This window comes from Pomacea canaliculata, linkage group LG13, assembly GCF_003073045.1.
Source record: "Pomacea canaliculata isolate SZHN2017 linkage group LG13, ASM307304v1, whole genome shotgun sequence".
Classification (NCBI taxonomy): domain Eukaryota; kingdom Metazoa; phylum Mollusca; class Gastropoda; order Architaenioglossa; family Ampullariidae; genus Pomacea; species Pomacea canaliculata.
The window spans coordinates 1,550,326-1,570,180 of NC_037602.1; the positions used below are offsets into that span (position 1 = coordinate 1,550,326).

A 19,855-nucleotide genomic window follows, 5' to 3' on the forward strand; every position below is an offset into this window, starting at 1 on the left:
CTGGCGTTCGACCAGACCTCACCCGTTAGTCATATCTGGGTAGCTGGGTGGTCCTGGGGATGTCGGTTACCACAAGTGTTCACCATTTCGTTTGCCTTGTGCATGTTTTTGGGTTTCAAATATGTATATTACTTGATATTTTTCATTAAGGAATATTTATACCAGAAACTCAAATAGATATCTGCACCCGCCTCATATTTTGACATACTTGGGTCCCAGCTGAGGCAAAAGATACAAACAAACAACAAATTCAAACCAAAACAAACAACAAAATTCACACGCTTGTACCTGTAAATGTCACTTTTAAACCTCCCCCCAAATACCAGCAATAAATAGAACGTGCGTGTCCATTCTTTTACACAGGGCCGAGCTGGCAGAAGGTGTGTCCGGCCCCAGCAAACAGGTGTATTGAAATACCTGTAAGTCCATGGTCCCCGTGTCCACTGTGGTGTGGTTGCTTGGCGAGATAACATCGTGAAGCTAGGGCAGCTATACTTACTCAACACCTTCCTCTGTCTTGGCTGTCCTGGCACCTTCCGCGTCCCAGGAAGCTCAGCTTGGGTCAACACATCAATCCTCACTGGGATGGGTGACAAACGCAGGTGGAAATCTCAGGCCCACCAAACCAGGGCCACCAACATCCAACTGTTCTCCATCAGGGAGGAAGTAACTCTTGTAGTTTCGATTTCAAGAGACGAACAAAACAAATTTTGCTGCAAGTTTCCAATTTTTACATACCAATACAGTTTACTCCCCAAATCTTGGTGTGTGTGTGCGCTCCACGTACAAGTGAGCAAAACAGTATTTCAGTTTATACGAAGTAGGTACTCCAGGCTGATTTTTGAATCAACCAGAAAAAGGAAAAGTATAAAGACAAATTGATTTTTATTCATCGTGATTTAACGATCTCAAGCTTTTATTTATAACTCAAATAGTTGACAAGTTATGAATTTTTAAATACTTTAATTTTGGTGTAAATTCATGCTCAAATTGGAGATGAATAAAATCTTATTTTAAAACCTGCCCTAAGTTACCAACAGCTGAGTACTTAAAACTTAGAAATCAGCATCTGGCAGCTCAACTAACACAACGAACTACTCAATTTTTGTTCAAGAAACTCAAGTACAGTGAAAATATTAGCATGATCACTTTAAAGTTAGGATTTTAAGTAAATGTCACTACTCTAAACCTGACATTTACCTTGGCCAGCATTCAAAAAAGTTTAAGAAGAGACTTAACTTTGGTTCTAAAAAAGTTACAGAAAGTGGTTTGAGTATCAATCAAGGGATTAAGATGGTTGAGTTCTTTTCCACAAATGTACTCATTTTGTTCCACATTACATCAGAATGGCATCAAAATACTCTGTGTAACATTTTTATATCAAATTAAAGCTTATTATTTCTAATAGAAGTTTCTTTCTATACATAACTTCAACTGGGGCTTCTGACATGTTGAACTACAGGACGGAGGATCAGAGACACACGTGCCACCCGGGATTTAGATTAAAGCACATCCAAGGCCCACAAGTGCTGAGCAGGACATTAATCACTTCTCCCTCTTGTCCCTGCTGGCCACTTCAATTTTTTTGACTCTTCTCTACTTTTTCGAGGCCTTAACAGCGAAGTGACAGGAGTCTCGCTTGTCATCTTCAAGCTTTTTCTCTTGTCGGTGTCAGATTATTCTTGCACCTGCTAACTCTTCTCATTACCCTCCAAGTGAAAACAGGTGAATAGAGAAAACCACTCATTAAGAACCTTTAGCCGTCGTTGACGTCATCTGAGCCTCGATTAACGAGTGAACCCTCAACCGAGAGAAAAAGGTTCTGCACTTCTGTTAAAATGTCGTGTGCACCCAGACATCTTGCCCACATGCGGTGTCTTCTACTTGGTTCTACTCTAAAACTTGAAACTAATTGAGACACTTTAAACATTTAAACAAGTCTTCGTCAACTAACACCAGGACCTCGCTGACTGTCCGTTAATTTGACCTCGGGTCTGCTCTACACGACGCGTTTGGCAGGAGCGGTGTTGTCGACTGTATTACAGAAAGTCCAGCTAAGTAAGACATAGACACCGGCCTGTATCAAATGGCATGGTCAAAGCTACAAATAATTGTTAGTTTCCATTTCTTCATCTGCATCCATTCACTTTGTTCATGTTTACCACGGTGCTTGCTGAAGCTTTTGCATGGTTGACTGTCTTTTGTTGACAGCACATTTAGCTCACCTCCACAGGAATAAACGCACTCTACTAGCTGTATTATTATTATTTCTAATTACTGATTGAAAGACAACGAGACAGAATTTAAATTTTAAGTGCAATCATTTCGCGAGACCAGCATCAACACATCCCACATAACGGGGTAAGATGGGCAGGTCATTTCAGTACATCTTTTATTTTCAGCCTCAAATCATGTCAAATAGTTCAAGTATTTATTCTTGTAGAACAATAACAATGATAAGTCCTGTTCATCACTTGCAGAATGTTAACGAACCATGTATGAAGCAACGGTTCAGTAACGGCTACATTCCAGGGATTTAGCATGAAGAAGGTGCCACTCGTGTAAAGCAGTCTCCAAGGCAAGGAAAGGGTGTCGAGCAGCGAGCTGACCATTTGCACATCGTTAGCGCCACAACGCTCCAGGCTATTGCAAGCCCATGTGGAGCCCGTGGTTTGTGGTCACCAGACCATATAGATACCCCAAAGGTCACATAGACACCTGTACCAGAACAAGCAGGCGTACACGCATACCGCGAAGACACCATTTGAAATGTAAATTCATGAAAGAACCTGTCTTCGGTGGTTCCTTCTGTCGGTCGCATTACGAATGCTAGGAACTTGTTAGCATTGAACAGAAATGTCTGGGTGTGAGTGAAAGAGTGAATATTTAAATGAACCTGTTAACAAATCACAGGTATATTGGATATTTTACGTTGTGGAACATGAATGTTTTGAAATCCAAGAAGGCATTCATAATTTTGCTACTGAAATCAACGGTAATTATTTTTTCGATTTATAAGAAATTTCCTCATCATTAGCTTTTTTATTTTTTGAAGAGAGGGTTACGCTCATACAGCAAGAAGACTTTCAAAGATGGCTACTATAAACTAGTACAATGGCGAAGGATCTGACTACAGGTACGACAGCAAGCAATCAGTTATGTACATGTATTTAGATTATGCGATGGCTTCCTACAATACATCATCTTGGACTTGCTGTCACATACAGGTGCTCAGCTTTAAAGGACCACTAAGAGGCTAGTTAGCGCTATAGATAGCTGGACATTTTAGGTGCGACTTACCCTATTAACAAACATCTTATGTTTTAGGGACGACTAACGCTTGAGAGATATGACCCAAGATATCTCTCTCTCGGTCAGAAAAAAAACATGCTGACAGACTTTCATATGACCTCATAACGCCGCTGCTGAAAATGCTTAAATATTTTAGTGGCTAAGCAACTGGTGAAGCTGCTATCGTCACACAGGTATCACTGCTAGTGAAAGATCAGCTATGGTTTGTGTCCTTAGTGCTGCATGCACGATGCTCGTGGGGTTAACGGTCATTTTACAGGCAATCTGCTAGATGCGATTCTCTCTCGTCGAGGTCTCTGAGTGCTGCTGTTTGGTCGGATGCCAGGTAGCGTTAGGAAGAGATCTGAACCCTCTTAGCCACACACACACAAATGTTTGCGACTGTAACCGGTGAGGTGCGAGAAAGTGTACACTACCTCGCTACCTGCGCACAAACGCACTCAACGCTCTGTGGAAGTGCAGGAGGCCATTTCCGGCATTTCTTGTCCGCTTGCCACTGCCGGGGTCACTGGTCCTTCCATCTCTACGTTTACTGCAAAGTTGGGTTCAATTGGAAAAATCCACCATCGGAAACAGCCATTGCCAAGTGAAAACAGCTGACACCGGATGAAAAAGCCACGATCTGCGCTGGTCACTCTTGACACAAGCAAGTCCAATCTCGCGAGACTAGACACAAACTGCAGCACAAAACACTGGTCGATGGGTGATCACGCAGGATATGCCGAAAATTAACCAAATGAGCAAACGCACTCCTGAATGAAGAGAGCGACACGTGCAGCTGGTACATGACTGAGTTTGTCTGACAGATGTGACTTCGTAGTTATAACTACCCTCAGTCTGCACTCGTTTTGAATGCATCTGCAGTTTGCTGCTGTACATCAAAAAGGAAGTTAATACTCATAGCTTCCTCTGTAGACCTGAGTGCAGTTACAGTTCACAACTACTATAAATCTGTGCTTACGGTTCACTACTATAATAAAGGACATTTCTGTCACAAAACAAAAAGTCAAATCATTCCCATGTTATGTAGTTAATTGTCCTATTATGAACTAATTGTGGCACTGAACTTATTTTTCACGCTAATTTTAGCAGTGATTAAAATCAGCATATCCCTGTTAGGTTGCAGACAAGGAATAAATCAGCACAATAATCATAAAATCCCTTCCTCCTCCATTTCCACAAGAACAGCTGATCTCAGTTGATTTGGCAAACCAATTCTCTTGCATAAGCAATATAAAGAGGAGTGAAGAACTTGGACCAAAATGAAGTGCTACAGCAGCCATCATGGACACGCTAACTGCCACTTGTTGTGGAGCAAGGTCTTGATGGTGTCGGGGGCAAAGATGTGATCAATGGAGCCCAGAGTCAGTTGCCACAAGTCTTGTTTGGAAAAACTAAATGTTCTTGCTGCATGAATGTACTCCCCTGACAACGACGTTTTGTACACACCTTTACCATCGGTCTGTGGAAAAATAACAGAATGTACATTTCAATAAGCCATGTATGACAAACATGAATTACTAAAAATCAGAAAAGGTTGTCTGCTATGTATCCTTATGTTGAAATTAATCTTAAATTAGCTCTTAATCTTTTTGAGAAAGCCCAGATTATATCCGAAATTTCAACAGCTTTTCGCCGCTCAGTTTCCATAAAAATAAAATAAAAGCATCTTTGTTTAGCCTCTTAAATGAACATCATTCTCTCAAAGCAGAACAAATGAGGTTCAGCATTATCATTTTCTGAAAGGGTACTTTTAGACTTTGGAGTCCTTTATACAATAGTTATAAATGTCCAACTACAGGAAGCAAAGTGTGGTGGCCTGGTGGGTATCAGTAATACAAACTTTAAAAGCAAATCATTCACATAACACTACACTGAGCACTCACGCATAAAATGACAGGATGCCTCTTCCTAAACCAGAAGTCAAAATGGTGTTCACTGTACTTAGACACAGTATTTGTCTTAAGGTTGGATGTCATGCAGGCTTCTGTAGCCAAGACAAAAGATTCAATAACCAAAACAATATTTTAAGTGTCATTTCATCAAATTTCTGTCTTTTCTAATAAGAAACGTTTATTAATTTTTCTTCCATCTCTCAATCACTCATGAGAATAACAGCATTTGTTCCCATCATCTTAAGGATAGAATACTAAAATGAAGCTCCCATTTAGTTCAAACAAAAAAACAACAAAAAACAACTGATCATTACCTATTGGTATCCGTTTTGAGATGACTGTATCTTCTATCTCTTCATACCCTTGCCCAGGATCATAGCGATGGAGAAATGTGCCATGGCCAATGCGATCAGGTGGCGATTGCCTCAAAACTGCCAAAGTTTCCTCATACATTGCCAGCTAAAGTTTTAAAAAAAAAAAACCAAGTTTTGAAGCACATTCATTCTGACAAAAATGTTTACTTAAGAGGTACTAGCTCGCATCATTGTGTGTGTTTGTGAAAGGGGTATGCTTATCAGCAGAAAAGGAAATGAGAGTCAACTGAAAACCTAACAAATGCAACATTAATTTAATTAATAGAGTTTTCAGATATTCCACAACAAACATGCTGTCATAAGTATCGTAATGTCAGGAAGAAAAAAAAGCATCTTAGCAATTTGTAATTCACAATATTTGCTCATGAAAAATGATGCTCAATAAATTCCACTAAAAAAATTCTGCTAAGAAAACTGACCTCTGCCAAGTGACATGATATTTTCAGGCCCTTTTCTTTTGCTGATTTGAAGACTGGGATGAAATCTGCTGCATTACCAATCTGTAAAGTAAATTGCTAGAGGTTGAAGCAAAAGAGCAGCCAGGTAAAAAACCTCTCATACCTATAATTTATCAATAACAATGAGCACATTAACTAGTTGAGAAACATATCCACATCAAAAACAGAAGTATGCATATTGTGCTACTACAATGACAATGGCCACTCCTACATCAATCTTGCATTTAAAAGTATAAATAAGTAGCCTGAAATACACTATCCTCCTATAGCAAAAGCTGACATTACTACCTTCAAAATTGTACTTACATAGGAGAAAGACTTCAAGATTATATTTTTGCCTCTTTTACATCCTAGAATTATGACTAATGGTGAGAAATTTTAAGACATAAAAATATGAGGAAAAAAAAAGTAAACAACACAAAAAAAAATCAATATTTTTGCAGTCTTGACATCTGGCATTGCTTTGTGCAATAGAAACAAAGGGATACTCTGCTTTGCTGAATAAATAGAAATAGATGAGAAACTACAGTTGTTCCCTAACCACCATGATGTTTATGTAACTGATAGCAATAACAATGATGATGATGATAATGATAAACAAAATTAGTTTCAAAATATAAATTAACAGTGAAAAAAATATCATTACTAACACCTGGATGTCCACTGAAATCGAGGCCAACCACAACACCTGTCTCCTTATAGAACTTTTCTGCAAGATCAACTGTTAACTGTGCAATTTCTACACTGTTTCGTCGATCTATAGACAGTAGGATATAGACCATGATGTCCACATTTTCTAAGTGGCAGTCATGTACAGCTCTCAGCATTGTGCGTACATACAGGTCTCTTGTCATTCCTGTGCTGGGAATATCTTTAGGTGTTGACCGCAGTTCAAGATACTTGACGTTGTCTTCAGCAAACTCGTGAATCACATCATAGGTAAGCTAGGAAAAAAATCATTTGACATGAAAAATCTAAAAAATAAATTTGCATATTCAAAATAGCCTTAGAAACAGCTCTCAAAAATGCATGTTAGGCAATAATGTCATTGTAATCAACGTCCCCTTTTGATTTTGAAAAGGCAACTGCAATTGCAGGTATATTTTAAGCAGTCTCAACCATGCCAGTAACATTTCTGATATTTCAGTAATAGGATAAGGTCCTAAATAAAGACAAAGTGTTTAAGAAAGTTATCTACCAGAGCAGGAAATTATAACACTAGGATAGCAACTATTCTGATAACTTACACATCAAACCCCTTCACACACACCCACACATAGATGCATGTGTTTGTGCATGCAAGCACACACACACACACAAAACAAGGAAACAAAATTGAACTGTAATATATCTATCATATTTGACCTTGTAAACTGCTTCTTCATCATTGACAACCTGGTGAATACATTTAAAGATGTTAAAGGAACTGGAAAAAAAAATGCAAAATACTTTATGAAAAGCATTATAAAGTGCAGCTTATAACATTACATATAAGACTGCAAGCTTGTAAGTAGACAAATTATATAACATGACAATATCTAGTAGCACAACATGATTGTTACAGATAGAAGATTTTAACTGATGTTGCAAACAGAAATGAGCCACCTTAATATTTTATACAGTAGCTTACAAAACATTTCAAAGCTTCAAACATTGTAAAATGACTGAGCGACTGAAGAAACTATTACATATCTGCATTAAAAGTTGATACAGGCTGTATGCCACTTTACATTAAGCTCAGTTTACCTTACAAAAGTGATACAATATCTAACATGCATGCAAACATCTGCTTTCTCACACACAGACTGATCTTACACTGATTGACGGCACACACACACACAGAGGCAGTAGCTCTAAGAAGAACGAAAGGGGAAAAAACCCATGTACTAAATTATTCCTTTACCATCCTTTTAAATAAAATTTTTCAATAGATTTTCGATTCTTAGTATCACTGAATGATGAATGATAAGTGACAGGCTTCTGCAAAACTGGCTGCTCATAAGTAGCCAAAAATTTACTGATGTGAAATTCAAGTGAAAGTTTCAAGCAGAAATGACTACATTCAAATATACTTTGAATATATCTGGAATATATGTGAAAAATCTCCCCACCCCACCCCCCTATTTCTTTGATTTCATCAAAAAATTTTATGCAGCTGATTTAATTTTAATTATTGGAAATAACCAATGACCAATCAGTTAGCATGATTGGCAAACTCACTCATCCATCTCTTTAAAATCATCAAGGCTCATTTGCCACTGAAGACATTCACTGTTGTGTACTGCCTTCCTTGCCACAAGAGCCTGCAGTGTTTGCTGGCTGAAACTGGTGTTGAGATGAGCATGGAGTTCCTATAGAGACAGCATTTAGAACTACAGTTACCCGGCAGTGCTACTATCATGTCATGGTGGGACGATCGGCAAGAAAGTAGTTAACATACAGAGACTTACACAAATACGCTGTTTAATGATTCATAATTACATGGGGAATGCAAAACAGAAACACACAATCTGAAAATAAATGCCATATTAATGATTGCAAGTAATGATTTACGTTGTTTTACGTATAAGCTTTTGAATACTGTATGAGAGACTTTGCAGTCACAATAACAAGTGATTATTTTGTCAAGAACTCGCACATAGGAGAAGAAAATTGCTACGGTGTCAGAAACACCGTCCATCTAGCGCCATTGACACTCTGATCTAGCGAACACTCACGATTTTAGGCATATCATAGCAGAATTGTTCAATGTCTGGATCAGTCATATTTAAGCTGATTATTATTACTAATCAAAGAGGTTTTTATCAGTAAGCAGGACTGTGGCGAAATGAATCTCTTCTCTAAAAGATCAAAGCACAACGGGAAATAACTCAGAAAGAAACACAAAGTGACGGACAGAATTGTCTACCTTTAGGAACTGCACATAACGAACGATCATAGACACGTGAGTGCTGAAAGTGTAAAAGGTTGTTCTTTTCATTGGTATATTTTATTTTGAAGGCTGCAAGGCACTTATTTTTTTTAATAAACCCCATTTACCCATCAAAAATCTACTTACAAATCGGTTACTTTAGAATCGGTTTGTATCTTATTATAGTTTTAGTTTAACGTCCAGAGAAAGTATTACTTTTTTCGTTCATCTCATCCCAGCAATCAATATTTTCTGACTGAGGTTTACAGTTTGTTATTAGATTGATCTCGTACGTCTGGATTCGATCGCCAGGCAGTTCCGCTCACGTACGCATTGCATCCCCTCGTAGCCCCTTGCCTCGACCAATCAGAACGTAGTTTGACCTCATACTCTTCGTTTGATTGGCCAAGACGAATTCCGCCGCGCGAGGGAAGGCGTGCATGCAGCGGGGTCAAAGTTCCCTGGGATGTGAAAATGCTGCTGGAAAAAACAAAATGCGCTCACACGTTCTCACACTCGCCTCAGACCTCACGTGCGCCGCCAGACAAAGGAGCGTGAACAGGTTAGTGCACTGCCCTTCGACCTTTGATAACTTGTAAACATTATTGGTAAACAGACTAATTGTGGTTGTTTGGAAGGCAGAACATGATTTTAGTAGCTCTGTTCATAGAGGGGTAAGGAAAGTGAGCAGTTCAATAAATGCTGTTTCTATGGGCAACACGAACGCCTCTGACCATACCTCAAGCTGCCCTTTACCAGCTGAACCCACAGAAGCGCAGCAGACTGGTGTCAGAGATGTCGACTCTGTAGTTGGCCGCCGCAGCAGCGAGAATCAAAGTAGGAAATGTTTTCCACCAGGAGTCCTTTGTTGTTTGCATCTCTGTGTCAGGGCCAGAGGATGCACGACAAATACAAGCGTGTAGTGCTTGTGTGTGGCTAATGTTCACTTTAGAGCTGAGTGGAAACAGTCGTGTGTGTTCACATAGACTGGAACCGACAATTACATGCCTTCTGACAGTTGCTGGGTAGAGGCCGGGCTGTGCGGTGAGAAAATGAATGATAATAAACCGTGAAACGACCAGCACGCGCAGAATGTTCCCACCTTCTGATATCGGGTGCGTGTACGGGTAGTGGTACAGGCTGCATGTGCTAAAGCTCTCTCTCTCTCTGTGTATATGAGGCCGTGCATATATGTGTGGGTGTGTTGAGAGTGAGAGAGAATAGTACCTCAGCTTTATTGTCATTGCCATCACTGGGGCTTCATGTTACATTACGACAATATTTAATTGTCCTGAAAATTTAGTCAATTTAAACTTGCATGTATCTTTAGACTATGTGTGACTAAACTGGTTTTTATTATTTATTTTTTTTTATCCTGAAGTGTATCACTGTAAAGTTATTAGAATACTGTATCTTCTTTATTAGAATACTGTATCTTCTCATTGCAGATTCATTGTGTTTAAAAGTTTGACCATTAAATGTGCTCAGACTCCAGTGGCCAGTATACCAACGACCACCATTTTCTTAAGCTTACATTCCCCAAACATGATACTAGGGGCGGCCAGGTACAGAGAACAGTTTTAGACAAACTTTTTGGTCTACAGGCAGTCTATATTTTTGCTCTTCACCAGAACTTTTCTTCTTCTCGACAATTTATTTTGAGAATCCGAGGCGCTCTTCCGATGTATATTACGAAGATGTCTCAGCAAAGCGCGGTATATTTCTTTCTTTCTCCCCCACACTCGTTTTTTTTCGCAGCTTGTCTGTAGTTCATGGTTTTTTTCCTGCGGTAAAATGTGACACAGAGAAAGTTTCACTTGTAACGTGCATGGTGGCGAGACCAGACAAGTTTCTGTTTGTTGAGGACTAGCCCTTCATGACCCATTGTCTTAGACAGCTATTCTTGCGAGTACATGGATGTCAGTTCTTTCTGCCGTTTCTCCGGAATGGACTTCAAGGTAAAGACGCTTTCCTGTCCTCCCTCAATCAGCGGATGTAGCGACAAGACTTTCAGTGGTAACAAAGCCAAGGTTTCAAATAATGGAAGAGATGGAGAAGTGATTATGGATTTACATAAACGAAAAACTTCCGACAGTAAACCCACCTTTTACTGATGCCGCAGTATAACAACTATTTATGACCAACACAAAGTAGTTAGTTGTTGATGGCTGCAGGAACTAATTAAACTACATCTACATGATGTCTTATGGGAAAAAGTGTTTGGTACTCGATCTCAACCAGCTTCCTGAACGAACTGTGGTCAAGTGACAAAAATATAATTGTCTGGAGAACAGAGAATGCTCTACCATGATGAAACATAAGAAAACTGAAACTGCATAAATGCTGTAGATTCTGTTTTATGAATCGTTGTGTTTATAAATATAATAGTTTAAGTAGAACACAGCTTTACTTTGTTTCCAAGCAGACTGCAAGCAGAAATATTTTCAACAGTTTATTTTTGAAGCTGTTTGCAGTGTCGCACTTCATGAAACTCGATATCTCTTAATTCCTTAATGATGGAGGTCGTGAAATGGTGACATTTACTTAGTGAGAACGGATTTGTGGAGAAAGAAAAACAAATTAATTGAAGTGTTACAAATTCTTGTGTATCTACTGCGCTTAGGTGAAGAAGACAAGAAAGTGCCAAAAATAACGAAAACATGGAAATGCCAAAGCAAAACTGAAAAAATAAGTCGAAATTTGTATTTGCCAGGCCATCTCATCCCATTTTGACACGTGGCAGAGGCAAGAGAGAGGTTTGTACTGTTACTGAGTGAATGACAGGTCGGAGACTAGAGGAAGGGTAGGTCCCATTGATGTACCCCGGGTACATGCTTGTCCTTTCTACTCAAGCACTCTCAGCCCAGTCTCCCCGGTGCAAGAGGCTGGAGCTGATGTTTCACTTTATTTACAGCCACGACTGATGTCAGATGTAAACACTGAGTGAATCTCATCCTCTCAATGACCTCAGACAGTAGTCGTCTTTAGGCTGTATTCATCTCTTCTGGCGGTCAGTCTCTCGAACAGCGGCGAAGGTATAAAAAAGACTGTTCTAGTCGACGGATATCTTTTGATGAAAACAAACATCGGCATCAGGTAGAGTGATGATAAGGGTTGATAGAGTAAGTAAAGTATCCGATAATCAGTGTATTGTCAAACTACTGAATGTAATCATGATTTGGTTAAAAAGTGATGTTTCCTTTCCTAATTGGATGAATAAGGAAGCCATAAGCCTGCCTATAAGGATGCGATGTGTCGTTGTTGTTGTTGTTGTTGTTGTTGTTGTTGGTGGTGGTGGTGTTGTTGTTGCTGTTGTTGTTGTTGTTATTATTATTATTAGTAGTAGTAGTAGTAGTTTTTGAACGCTTTTGCACGGCTGAAATATTTACAGCCCCTTTAATATACTGCGATCAAGGCTCATAAGGTGCAGCAAGGGAGGTAGGGTGTGATGCGGGTGGTAGGGTGAGATGCGGGTGGCGGGGCGTGAAGAGTGCAAATCGCACGATTGCCTGGCACACATTGACATGACGTCACGATGGCGCGTGCAGCTCAAGCGATAACGGCCAAGTTCATGAGCTGGTCGTCGAGCGAGAAATTTGTCAGCTCCATTGGTCCCCGTCTATCCCTCCTGGCCCCAGGCTGGTGTCCTCTACAGGCCTTGTCCACGGAGCACTGGATGCTGGCAGCACTAGGCGCTTGTGTCATTATGGAGAAGGTGGACTTGGGGGTGGGAGCAGGGGGGAGGGCGAAGGCACGCGCAGAGGGGAATCTGTGAACGTGCAGTGGAACAGGTCGAATCTGATCAGATTTTCTTGAGATTTGCGAGGAGCAGCTTTGTTATTTCGACAGCAGAGCGTGACTTGCATCACTCGCGGCGCAAGACGACGCAGCTGTGTGCAAAGATGGAGTCTGCTGCAGCTGCGTGCAAAGATGGAGTCTGCTGCAGCTGCGTGCAAAGATGGAGTCTGCTGCAGCTGTGTGCAAAGACTTGATTACGCTGCGGCTTCATGCAAAGACCGAATAAACTTCAGCTGAAATATTGAGATTCCCTCCCGTGAGCCATGACTTTAGCTGACACAGTCTGCATCCGGGCACTAGGTGGGAACTATTCTTTCATCCCCACCCTGTGTACACCCTGATCACAGAGGCGCCACGCTTTGAAGACACCAGGGGGAGGCTCTGACGAGAAGAACGAGCTTTGTGTTGATGGCGTGGAGAAGGTTGTAAGCAGATGAGCCTGAAGAGATGAGGTTTTACGGTTTTTGATATTTGACAGCTGTGTGATTTTAAGGATATGAGATTTTATAGATATGTGATTTTACCGTTTTCAATCAATCGCGAGAGATACCGTGCTGAGGACCGCTTTTTATGTTTGGTGATTAGTTTTTAAATTGACCATCGTGACAAATATTCTCCAAGTTCACCAAGTCACACGTTCACATTGTCACACATTCACATAGTCACATGTTCATAGTCGCACGCTCATAGTCACGCGTTCACATAGACACACGTTCACACACTCACACGTTCACAAAGTCATACGTTCGACACCGTGTCTGGTGATGATGGTAAACTTGGCTTGTCCCACTTTCGTCACACACTACCCACTCCAAGAAATAGTCAAAGATAAATACAAGAGAAAGAAGCCAGCAGTGTTCTTTGGCAGTGTCAACTGATATTCGTCTTTGATATGAGGGTATAAAAGTGAGTCTCACTTGCAAGCTTATTTTCTCTGTAAATATGTATTTTGAGTCTCACTTGGAAGATTATTTTCGTTGACAGTAACGATGGAGTCTGTCGTCAAGATGTCGTTGCCGGGGAGGACGAAGTTAAACATTGAAATAAAAAAAGCTGAGTCCTGGAACTTAACATGTTCTCCCACAAGACTCCTTTTTAACTGCCGGCTCGGCACCTCGAGAGATGTTTCTTCAAGTTTCTGGCTCGAGCTCTGCACGAGATACAGCTTCCCGTGACCTATGACCCCGCTCCCACAAACCCACAAACATCAGCCTGCGTGGCAAGCGATCCAACCTTGTAAAAGTCTTCATGGGGATAAATTCAATCAGCTTACAGTTCCATCTCTCCACCTGGCTGTACTGATGTCAGCCTTCTCCTGTCTGCTGCTGATATCGGATTTTTCAGCTTCCCTCAATGGAGGTTCATGATGAGAGTCTGTACTTCGAGACACGAGGCTGGCACGAGGGATGTTCAAGCAGATTAAGAGAAGTACTAAATGTAATATTTTACTCTGGTTGTATGGCCCTGTGAAGGTTTGGATGTCACGGCACACAGCAATTTATTTTAAAATGGAGGATTGAGATATGGAGGCCAAAGAAAAACTAGATGTGCTGCAAGCACAGAGAGAGAGAGAAGGATGATAAGACCTGGAGGACAGGAGAGAATTATGGGACAGGAGCTGAGATAGGAGGCGCACTTTAAATGGGTCTTTAAAGACCAGGCGGCGGAATGGGGTTCACTTTGCCCCAGTCGCCCATTATTGCAACAGTCGGCGTGGTAAAGCGATTACAACGAGTGTTCTCCCCTCACTTCATGTCCCGGACTCCTTTACTGCCTCGTTCTGAGAGGATGGCACCGTGGTGTGAGCTGCCGGGGCCGTCTGATGTCAAAATTGTCTACAGTTTCAGCAGCACCTGGATGGTCGTTTCCAGGTTTAGCTTCCTATCTTCTGTTCTTTATGTTGCTCTTCCGCTCCTCTCTCTCTCTCCCACAAACTCTTGTCGGCCTCACACTTCTCCTCGTTACCAGGTCAACCAGGATCGTGTGTGGACTGCAAATGTTCTCTTCCAGCGATTAGCGCCCGTTACTACTTCACCCTGGCAGAACTATACCTGGTGTCTAGGACTTCTAGCTGTTGAGAACTTCTTTTTTTGTTGTTTGTTGCTCTCTTGTAGGATGTTCAAACAAACAAACAAGAGTACCCAGTACAGGGTGTAAATAATTATAGAGTGTGTATAGCTGTATACGGACACAGGACACGTGGAGTCCAGGATGCCTGATGTTCGAGGTGTGCACGACTGTTGTGTATACACATACTGTTTGAACAGGCCGTGTGTGGTCATAATGTGAACAAACATGTGAACACCTGTGTAGTGTACAAGTACAAGGTACATAGTTATAGTGCGCATCAAGATGTATGAAGTATGAGTGTGTATATATAGTGTGTACAGCTATAGGGCATACATAGTGTGTAAAGTTATAAGATGTGTAAACTGTCATGAAATGAGCACTACAAACTTCTAATAATTATTATTACAGGTGTAGTGTGGACACACCTACAGGGTGTGAAGAGTTGTAGCAGGTGCACAGGTATAGGGTTTGTACATTTATATGTGTTTAGAATCCATAGTGGGTGCAGGTGCAGGGTGTGTCTGATTACAGTGTGTATACACCTGCACTGCTGGTACCTGTAAGAGTGTGTATAACTATTTGATGTGTGACACTACAGGGCACGTGCAGCTAAAAGGTTAAAGCAGCTGAAGAGTTCAGGCAGCTACCCTCACCAACAGAGGATGTGAGTTGATGGAAGGAAGGACACAAGAGGTCTACTGTGATGGTGACTGTTAGAACTGAGAGTGTCACCACAGGTGGAGGTGAGGTCATCAGTGGCGAACGTTGACGAGGGCATTTTCAGCTTCAGACCAAATAACTCACGAGCATTTTGTTAACATGAGTCACTATGGCTACACTCATTAAACAGCTCATTGTCATCAGTTTAAGGACAATGTCGAGCTCTGTCGACCGGTCTCGGTCACTAGATTCACTGAACAGCTTGTAAGGGTTCGGTGGTCTGCTCTGAACACACAAAGAGTCCGGTGGTTTGCTCAGAACACGCAATTCAGCCGCGCACGACGATGACAGCACGTGAGGTTAATGCTTTGATGACATCAGCCTTTCCATCTCCTGAGGTCTCCAGTATCGTCTGGGTCGTTCCCACCATTCCTCAGTTTCCCGACCAGCAGAGGAACCCAGACCAGCCTCAGAGATCCCTCACTTGCTTCTCAAGGGCCGTGAGACGCCGGAGTCGCTACTTGGTTTGCAGGGATGCGTGAGTCCTTGCTCTTATATATATTATTCTGTTATTATATATAAAATTATATCCATACACAGCGATTTACTGTAGAGCTGTCTGGAAACTGTTTAACCCACGAACGATGGGGTGGAAGTGTCACCCACTCTCACACGCGTGTACACAGACTATGTCAGCGATTCTGTCGATGTCAGACTCATTTGGATGATGCCATGAAATCACCAAACTTCCTCCCAAGCCGGCATAACAGCTAATAACAGCAATCATGCCTCATTATGCTCTGCTGCAACAGCAAACTGTGTTCATTCTAGCAGTTATTCTATTTTTCTGCACCTGAGAGCCTTTGTTCTGTTTCCTGAAGAAGCAGGAAGCAAGAAATGGTGAGGGCGAGCGACAGAGGGCAGAAGAATCTCGTACTTTGTCTGCTGGAGAGAAAGCAGGGACGCTACCTCCGTTGTTTACTTGTTGTTATGTATCAAGTATCCCCCCAGTGCCGTCCTGTGCTGCTCCATCATATTCCCGCAGACATCATCACGTGTCTGGGCCCTCCATCTTCCCCCCGTAGAGACAAACTTTGCCAAGATGGAATGCGGGGTTTCCAGGACAGCCTTTCCTGCTGACAACGAGACAAAACACGTGACGACCAGGCTGACCTCGGGATTGTAAAGGTCACACACGGCCGCTGTCTCAGGTGGAGAGAGAGACAGAGAGAGTCAGGTGTTTGTCACCTCCATTAATCAGGAGGAGCTGTCTGCTGCATGACAGGCTTTGGTGTGGGCATTGTCTGTTAGCATGTGTGTCTGTCTGTGTGTATGTCTGTGTGGATGTCTGTGTGTATGTCTGTGTGGATGTCTGTGTGGATGTCTGGCACTAATCAACCCGCCAGACATGTTTAGTAACGAATCACTTCCGGTGCGACGTGGAGCTTTGTACAGTTATTGGTTTCAGAGTAAAAACAAGAAATGGCTGGCAGTTTGTATGACGTATGGTGCGACTTCCTTCGCGAGCAACAATCGTGTTTCCTCTTTCTTTACTTCACTTCTTCTCCTCCTCCTCCTCCTCCTCATCATCATCATCATTATCAATATTGTGATATGAAGTGACCAGTTAGCAGCAAGCATTGTAAGGTCCGGTAGCGCACGTCACGTCTCACTAGCCTCACTCTGGCCACGTCACGTCTCAGTAGCCTCACTCTGGCCACGTCACGTCTCACTAGCCTCACTCTGGCCACGTCACGTCTCACTAGCCTCACTCTGGCCACGTCACGTCTCACTAGCCTCACTCTGGCCACGTCACGTCTCTGTAGCCTCACTCTGGCGACGTCACGTCTCAGTAGCCTCACTCTGGCCACGTCACGTCTCTGTAGCCTCACTCTGGCGACGTCACGTCTCAGTAGCCTCACTCTGGCCACGTCACGTCTCAGTAGCCTCACTGGCCACGTCACGTCTACTTTCTGTCACACGCGCCCCGATTGGCGCGGCAGTAGATCGCATTTCGCTTGAACTGGCTGAACTCTCACCCCGAGACAGCAAATCCGTTGTGGCTGGCACTTGCCGTGTGCTCCCCTGTGTGACGGACCCAAGTCTGTGTAATGAAAGTCAAGACTTGGACAAGTCAGTCAGCTGTGGGCCCAGGAGCACGACGCACCGCGAGGTTGTAGGTGGACGGTTAGTGCGGAGAAGTCAACTGCTGATGGTGTCAGGAACACTAGCATCGTGCTGTCCACCTGCCCCTGTTCCTTATTTCTGAGCAGCTCTAGAAAGGCATGATCCGTCCTTAGTATTAGATTATGTTTCCTTCTTTCTCTCTCTTTCCTATTTGTCTGCTGGAGGCTTACACGCAGACTATTCACGCATACACGCAAAGTGCGTTCAGTCGTAGTTCTGTCACAGAACATGAACTTACTTTCTGGTCCTTAGCCATGCACGCATCCACATGTCCACAGAGACCCACACTGCAAACACACCCTCCCTTCATTTTTCTGTCCTTTCGTCCTCAATGTTCAGACTGAAAGATTGTCAAGTTTATTTCCCGTGACCGATTTTTTTTTTATTAAATGCTATTTTTCTGCTGGAAGACCTCCTACTGGTGCTGTCTGTTACAGTACTGGACACGTGACGTGCCCGTACACCTAGCTACACTCACTTAGCGGGTTGATGACTGTCGACTGTATGTGTAACAGTGTGTGGCCATTCAGTCCCGTGTACAAAGGTGCTCCACATCTCGGTCCTGCTTGTCACCTTTGATTACTTTTGGTTAGGTGTAGGATGTGAGCAGTTCTCTCACCTGTTATCACTAATACAGTTGTGCCTTCAATCTGTGTGGCCGTAGATATGTCAGCATGTGGAAAATGGTTGTTTACCTCAAGAAAATGACTTTTGGGCTTTTGGAGGTATGTAGCTTCAGGTAACCTTTCAACTCACGAGTTTAAGCTGCAGTGTGGTAAGTTCCTACACACACGTGTCCGAGTTTCTCTCTCATGTGTGGAGAAGTTTTGGAAGAACGCACCGGACGGATGGCTGGATGGACATGCGCAGTTTGTTCACCTCATTTTCTGGAAACTCAAGAACCAAAGTTTCAGTCGAGACAGGGGTTTGCGCGGAAATCTTGTCGGTCCAACCGACCAGCCGGACACGCACGCCAACAGTTGAGTCCACGTGTCTGTGGGGCTGACTTGTAAGGAGCCGGTGTGGAGTAGGTCCATCCTTTGCCCTCCCTTCAAGTCTTGTCTTTTTTTCTTTATTCCCACCCGAGAGAATTGGTTTCGGCGAGCCGTGAGCTTCGGGAGATGGCAGCTGCGGGACGAGCAGCGCAGTTACGGGCCTTGGAAATCCGCTGGCGGCGCGACGGTGTGTACACAACGTTGTCACGGAGCGGCGCATCGGACAGCACCAGGGTCTGGAGTCTGACAGCGCTGGCGCCACCTAGGAAACTCGAGGGTGTAGGTGGTGGTGTGGTGGTGGTGGTGGTAAACAATGCCAGTCAAGACTGAAAGGTCCTGCTGACGTCAGCTCCAATCACATGACGTCTGTTTGCACGAGCCCTTTCCACCTCTGGCGAGGAGTACAACGACCGGAAATGACCTCGCTGCTTTCGTCGAGGTCAAGACCCCTGAGCCACGACCTGGTTACTTGTATCGAGGTCAAGCTCTAGGGTCATATCCTGTGTGGATGTAGATGTCCACTAATCGATTTAAACTGTCCACTAATCGATCCGCACTGTCCGTTAATCGCGCTTCTGACATTCCCACACACCCCTGCGCCTTGTTCGTCCGCCATGATTGCCACGTGACACAGAAAGTACGTAGGTGTCAGTTAAGATAGTCTGTAGGTGTGGGGTCTGATGACCTGTTACAGGTGTACACAATGTACACAATGTAAACTTCTGTACACAATGTGCAGGCTTCAGCAATCAGAGGAAAATATACAGGATCACGTGATACGCAGAGTCAGTCTCTAGGATCCGAATTCCGTAAAATAACAGCTGACGGTCGCTGTCCATCTCCCTGCTGGTAACCCTGGTGATAAAAGTCTCTTTATTCTGCTATCTTGCTTGTGAGCTTTAGCTTCGTCTGACATATCATCTCTCATCTCTCAGCCCAGCCAAGATAGGACTGCGCTCTTGCCTTTGGTCCACTGGAGGGTCGCACTGTCATCTCTGAGGTCTGGAACTTTGGAAATACCTCCTTCACTTGACCCGCACTGCATATTGTACTTGCTTTCTGCAGTATCCTACTCGTTTTCATTCACATCGTCTTTAACTTTCATCAGCTGACGACAGTTATAATAGTTGCCGGAAAGGGTCGTGAGGGAGGACAACCGTAAAGACGCAGCGCTTGGCAAGGTGTACCACTCAGC

At 42.9% G+C, this 19,855-nt stretch overlaps 2 protein-coding genes across 3 annotated transcripts in view; one reads left to right on the forward strand and one right to left on the reverse strand.

The window, feature by feature from the left end:
- Positions 1 to 2,375: 2,375 nt before the first annotated feature.
- LOC112554376 (adenosine deaminase-like protein) lies at positions 2,376 to 8,912 on the reverse strand. The gene is made up of 8 exons (XM_025222133.1): positions 8,757 to 8,912; positions 8,260 to 8,390; positions 7,405 to 7,465; positions 6,690 to 6,983; positions 6,001 to 6,081; positions 5,522 to 5,666; positions 5,199 to 5,299; positions 2,376 to 4,774 (listed from the first exon to the last, which is right to left on the reverse strand). Exons 1-8 carry the CDS (start codon positions 8,802 to 8,804, stop codon positions 4,595 to 4,597), a joined length of 1,041 nt encoding a protein of 346 aa, XP_025077918.1. The 5' UTR covers positions 8,805 to 8,912; the 3' UTR covers positions 2,376 to 4,594.
- Positions 8,913 to 9,385: 473 nt separating this feature from the next.
- Positions 9,386 to 19,855, forward strand: part of LOC112554588 (arrestin domain-containing protein 3-like) — a 32,644-nt gene continuing 22,174 nt past the window's right edge. Inside the window, exon 1 of one of the 2 annotated variants that reach the window (XM_025222436.1) lies at positions 9,386 to 9,512. The gene's annotated coding sequence lies outside the window, so the exon portion shown is untranslated. Of the gene's footprint in view, positions 9,513 to 14,422; positions 14,620 to 19,855 lie in introns of those variants that run through there. The other variant, XM_025222437.1, reaches the window with a different exon arrangement.

Bases quoted from the DNA above. Each gene is read 5' to 3' on its own strand.
- LOC112554376 (XM_025222133.1), bottom strand. From the start codon at position 8,804: ATGACTGATCCAGACATTGAACAATTCTGCTATGATATGCCTAAAATC. The intron at 6,984-7,404 runs GTCAAATATGAT...TTTTTTTCCTAG, and splicing joins ATGAAGAAGCAGTTTACAAG to CTTACCTATGATGTGATTCA. The intron at 5,300-5,521 runs GTAATGATCAGT...TCTTGGCTACAG, and splicing joins CTCAAAACGGATACCAATAG to AAGCCTGCATGACATCCAAC.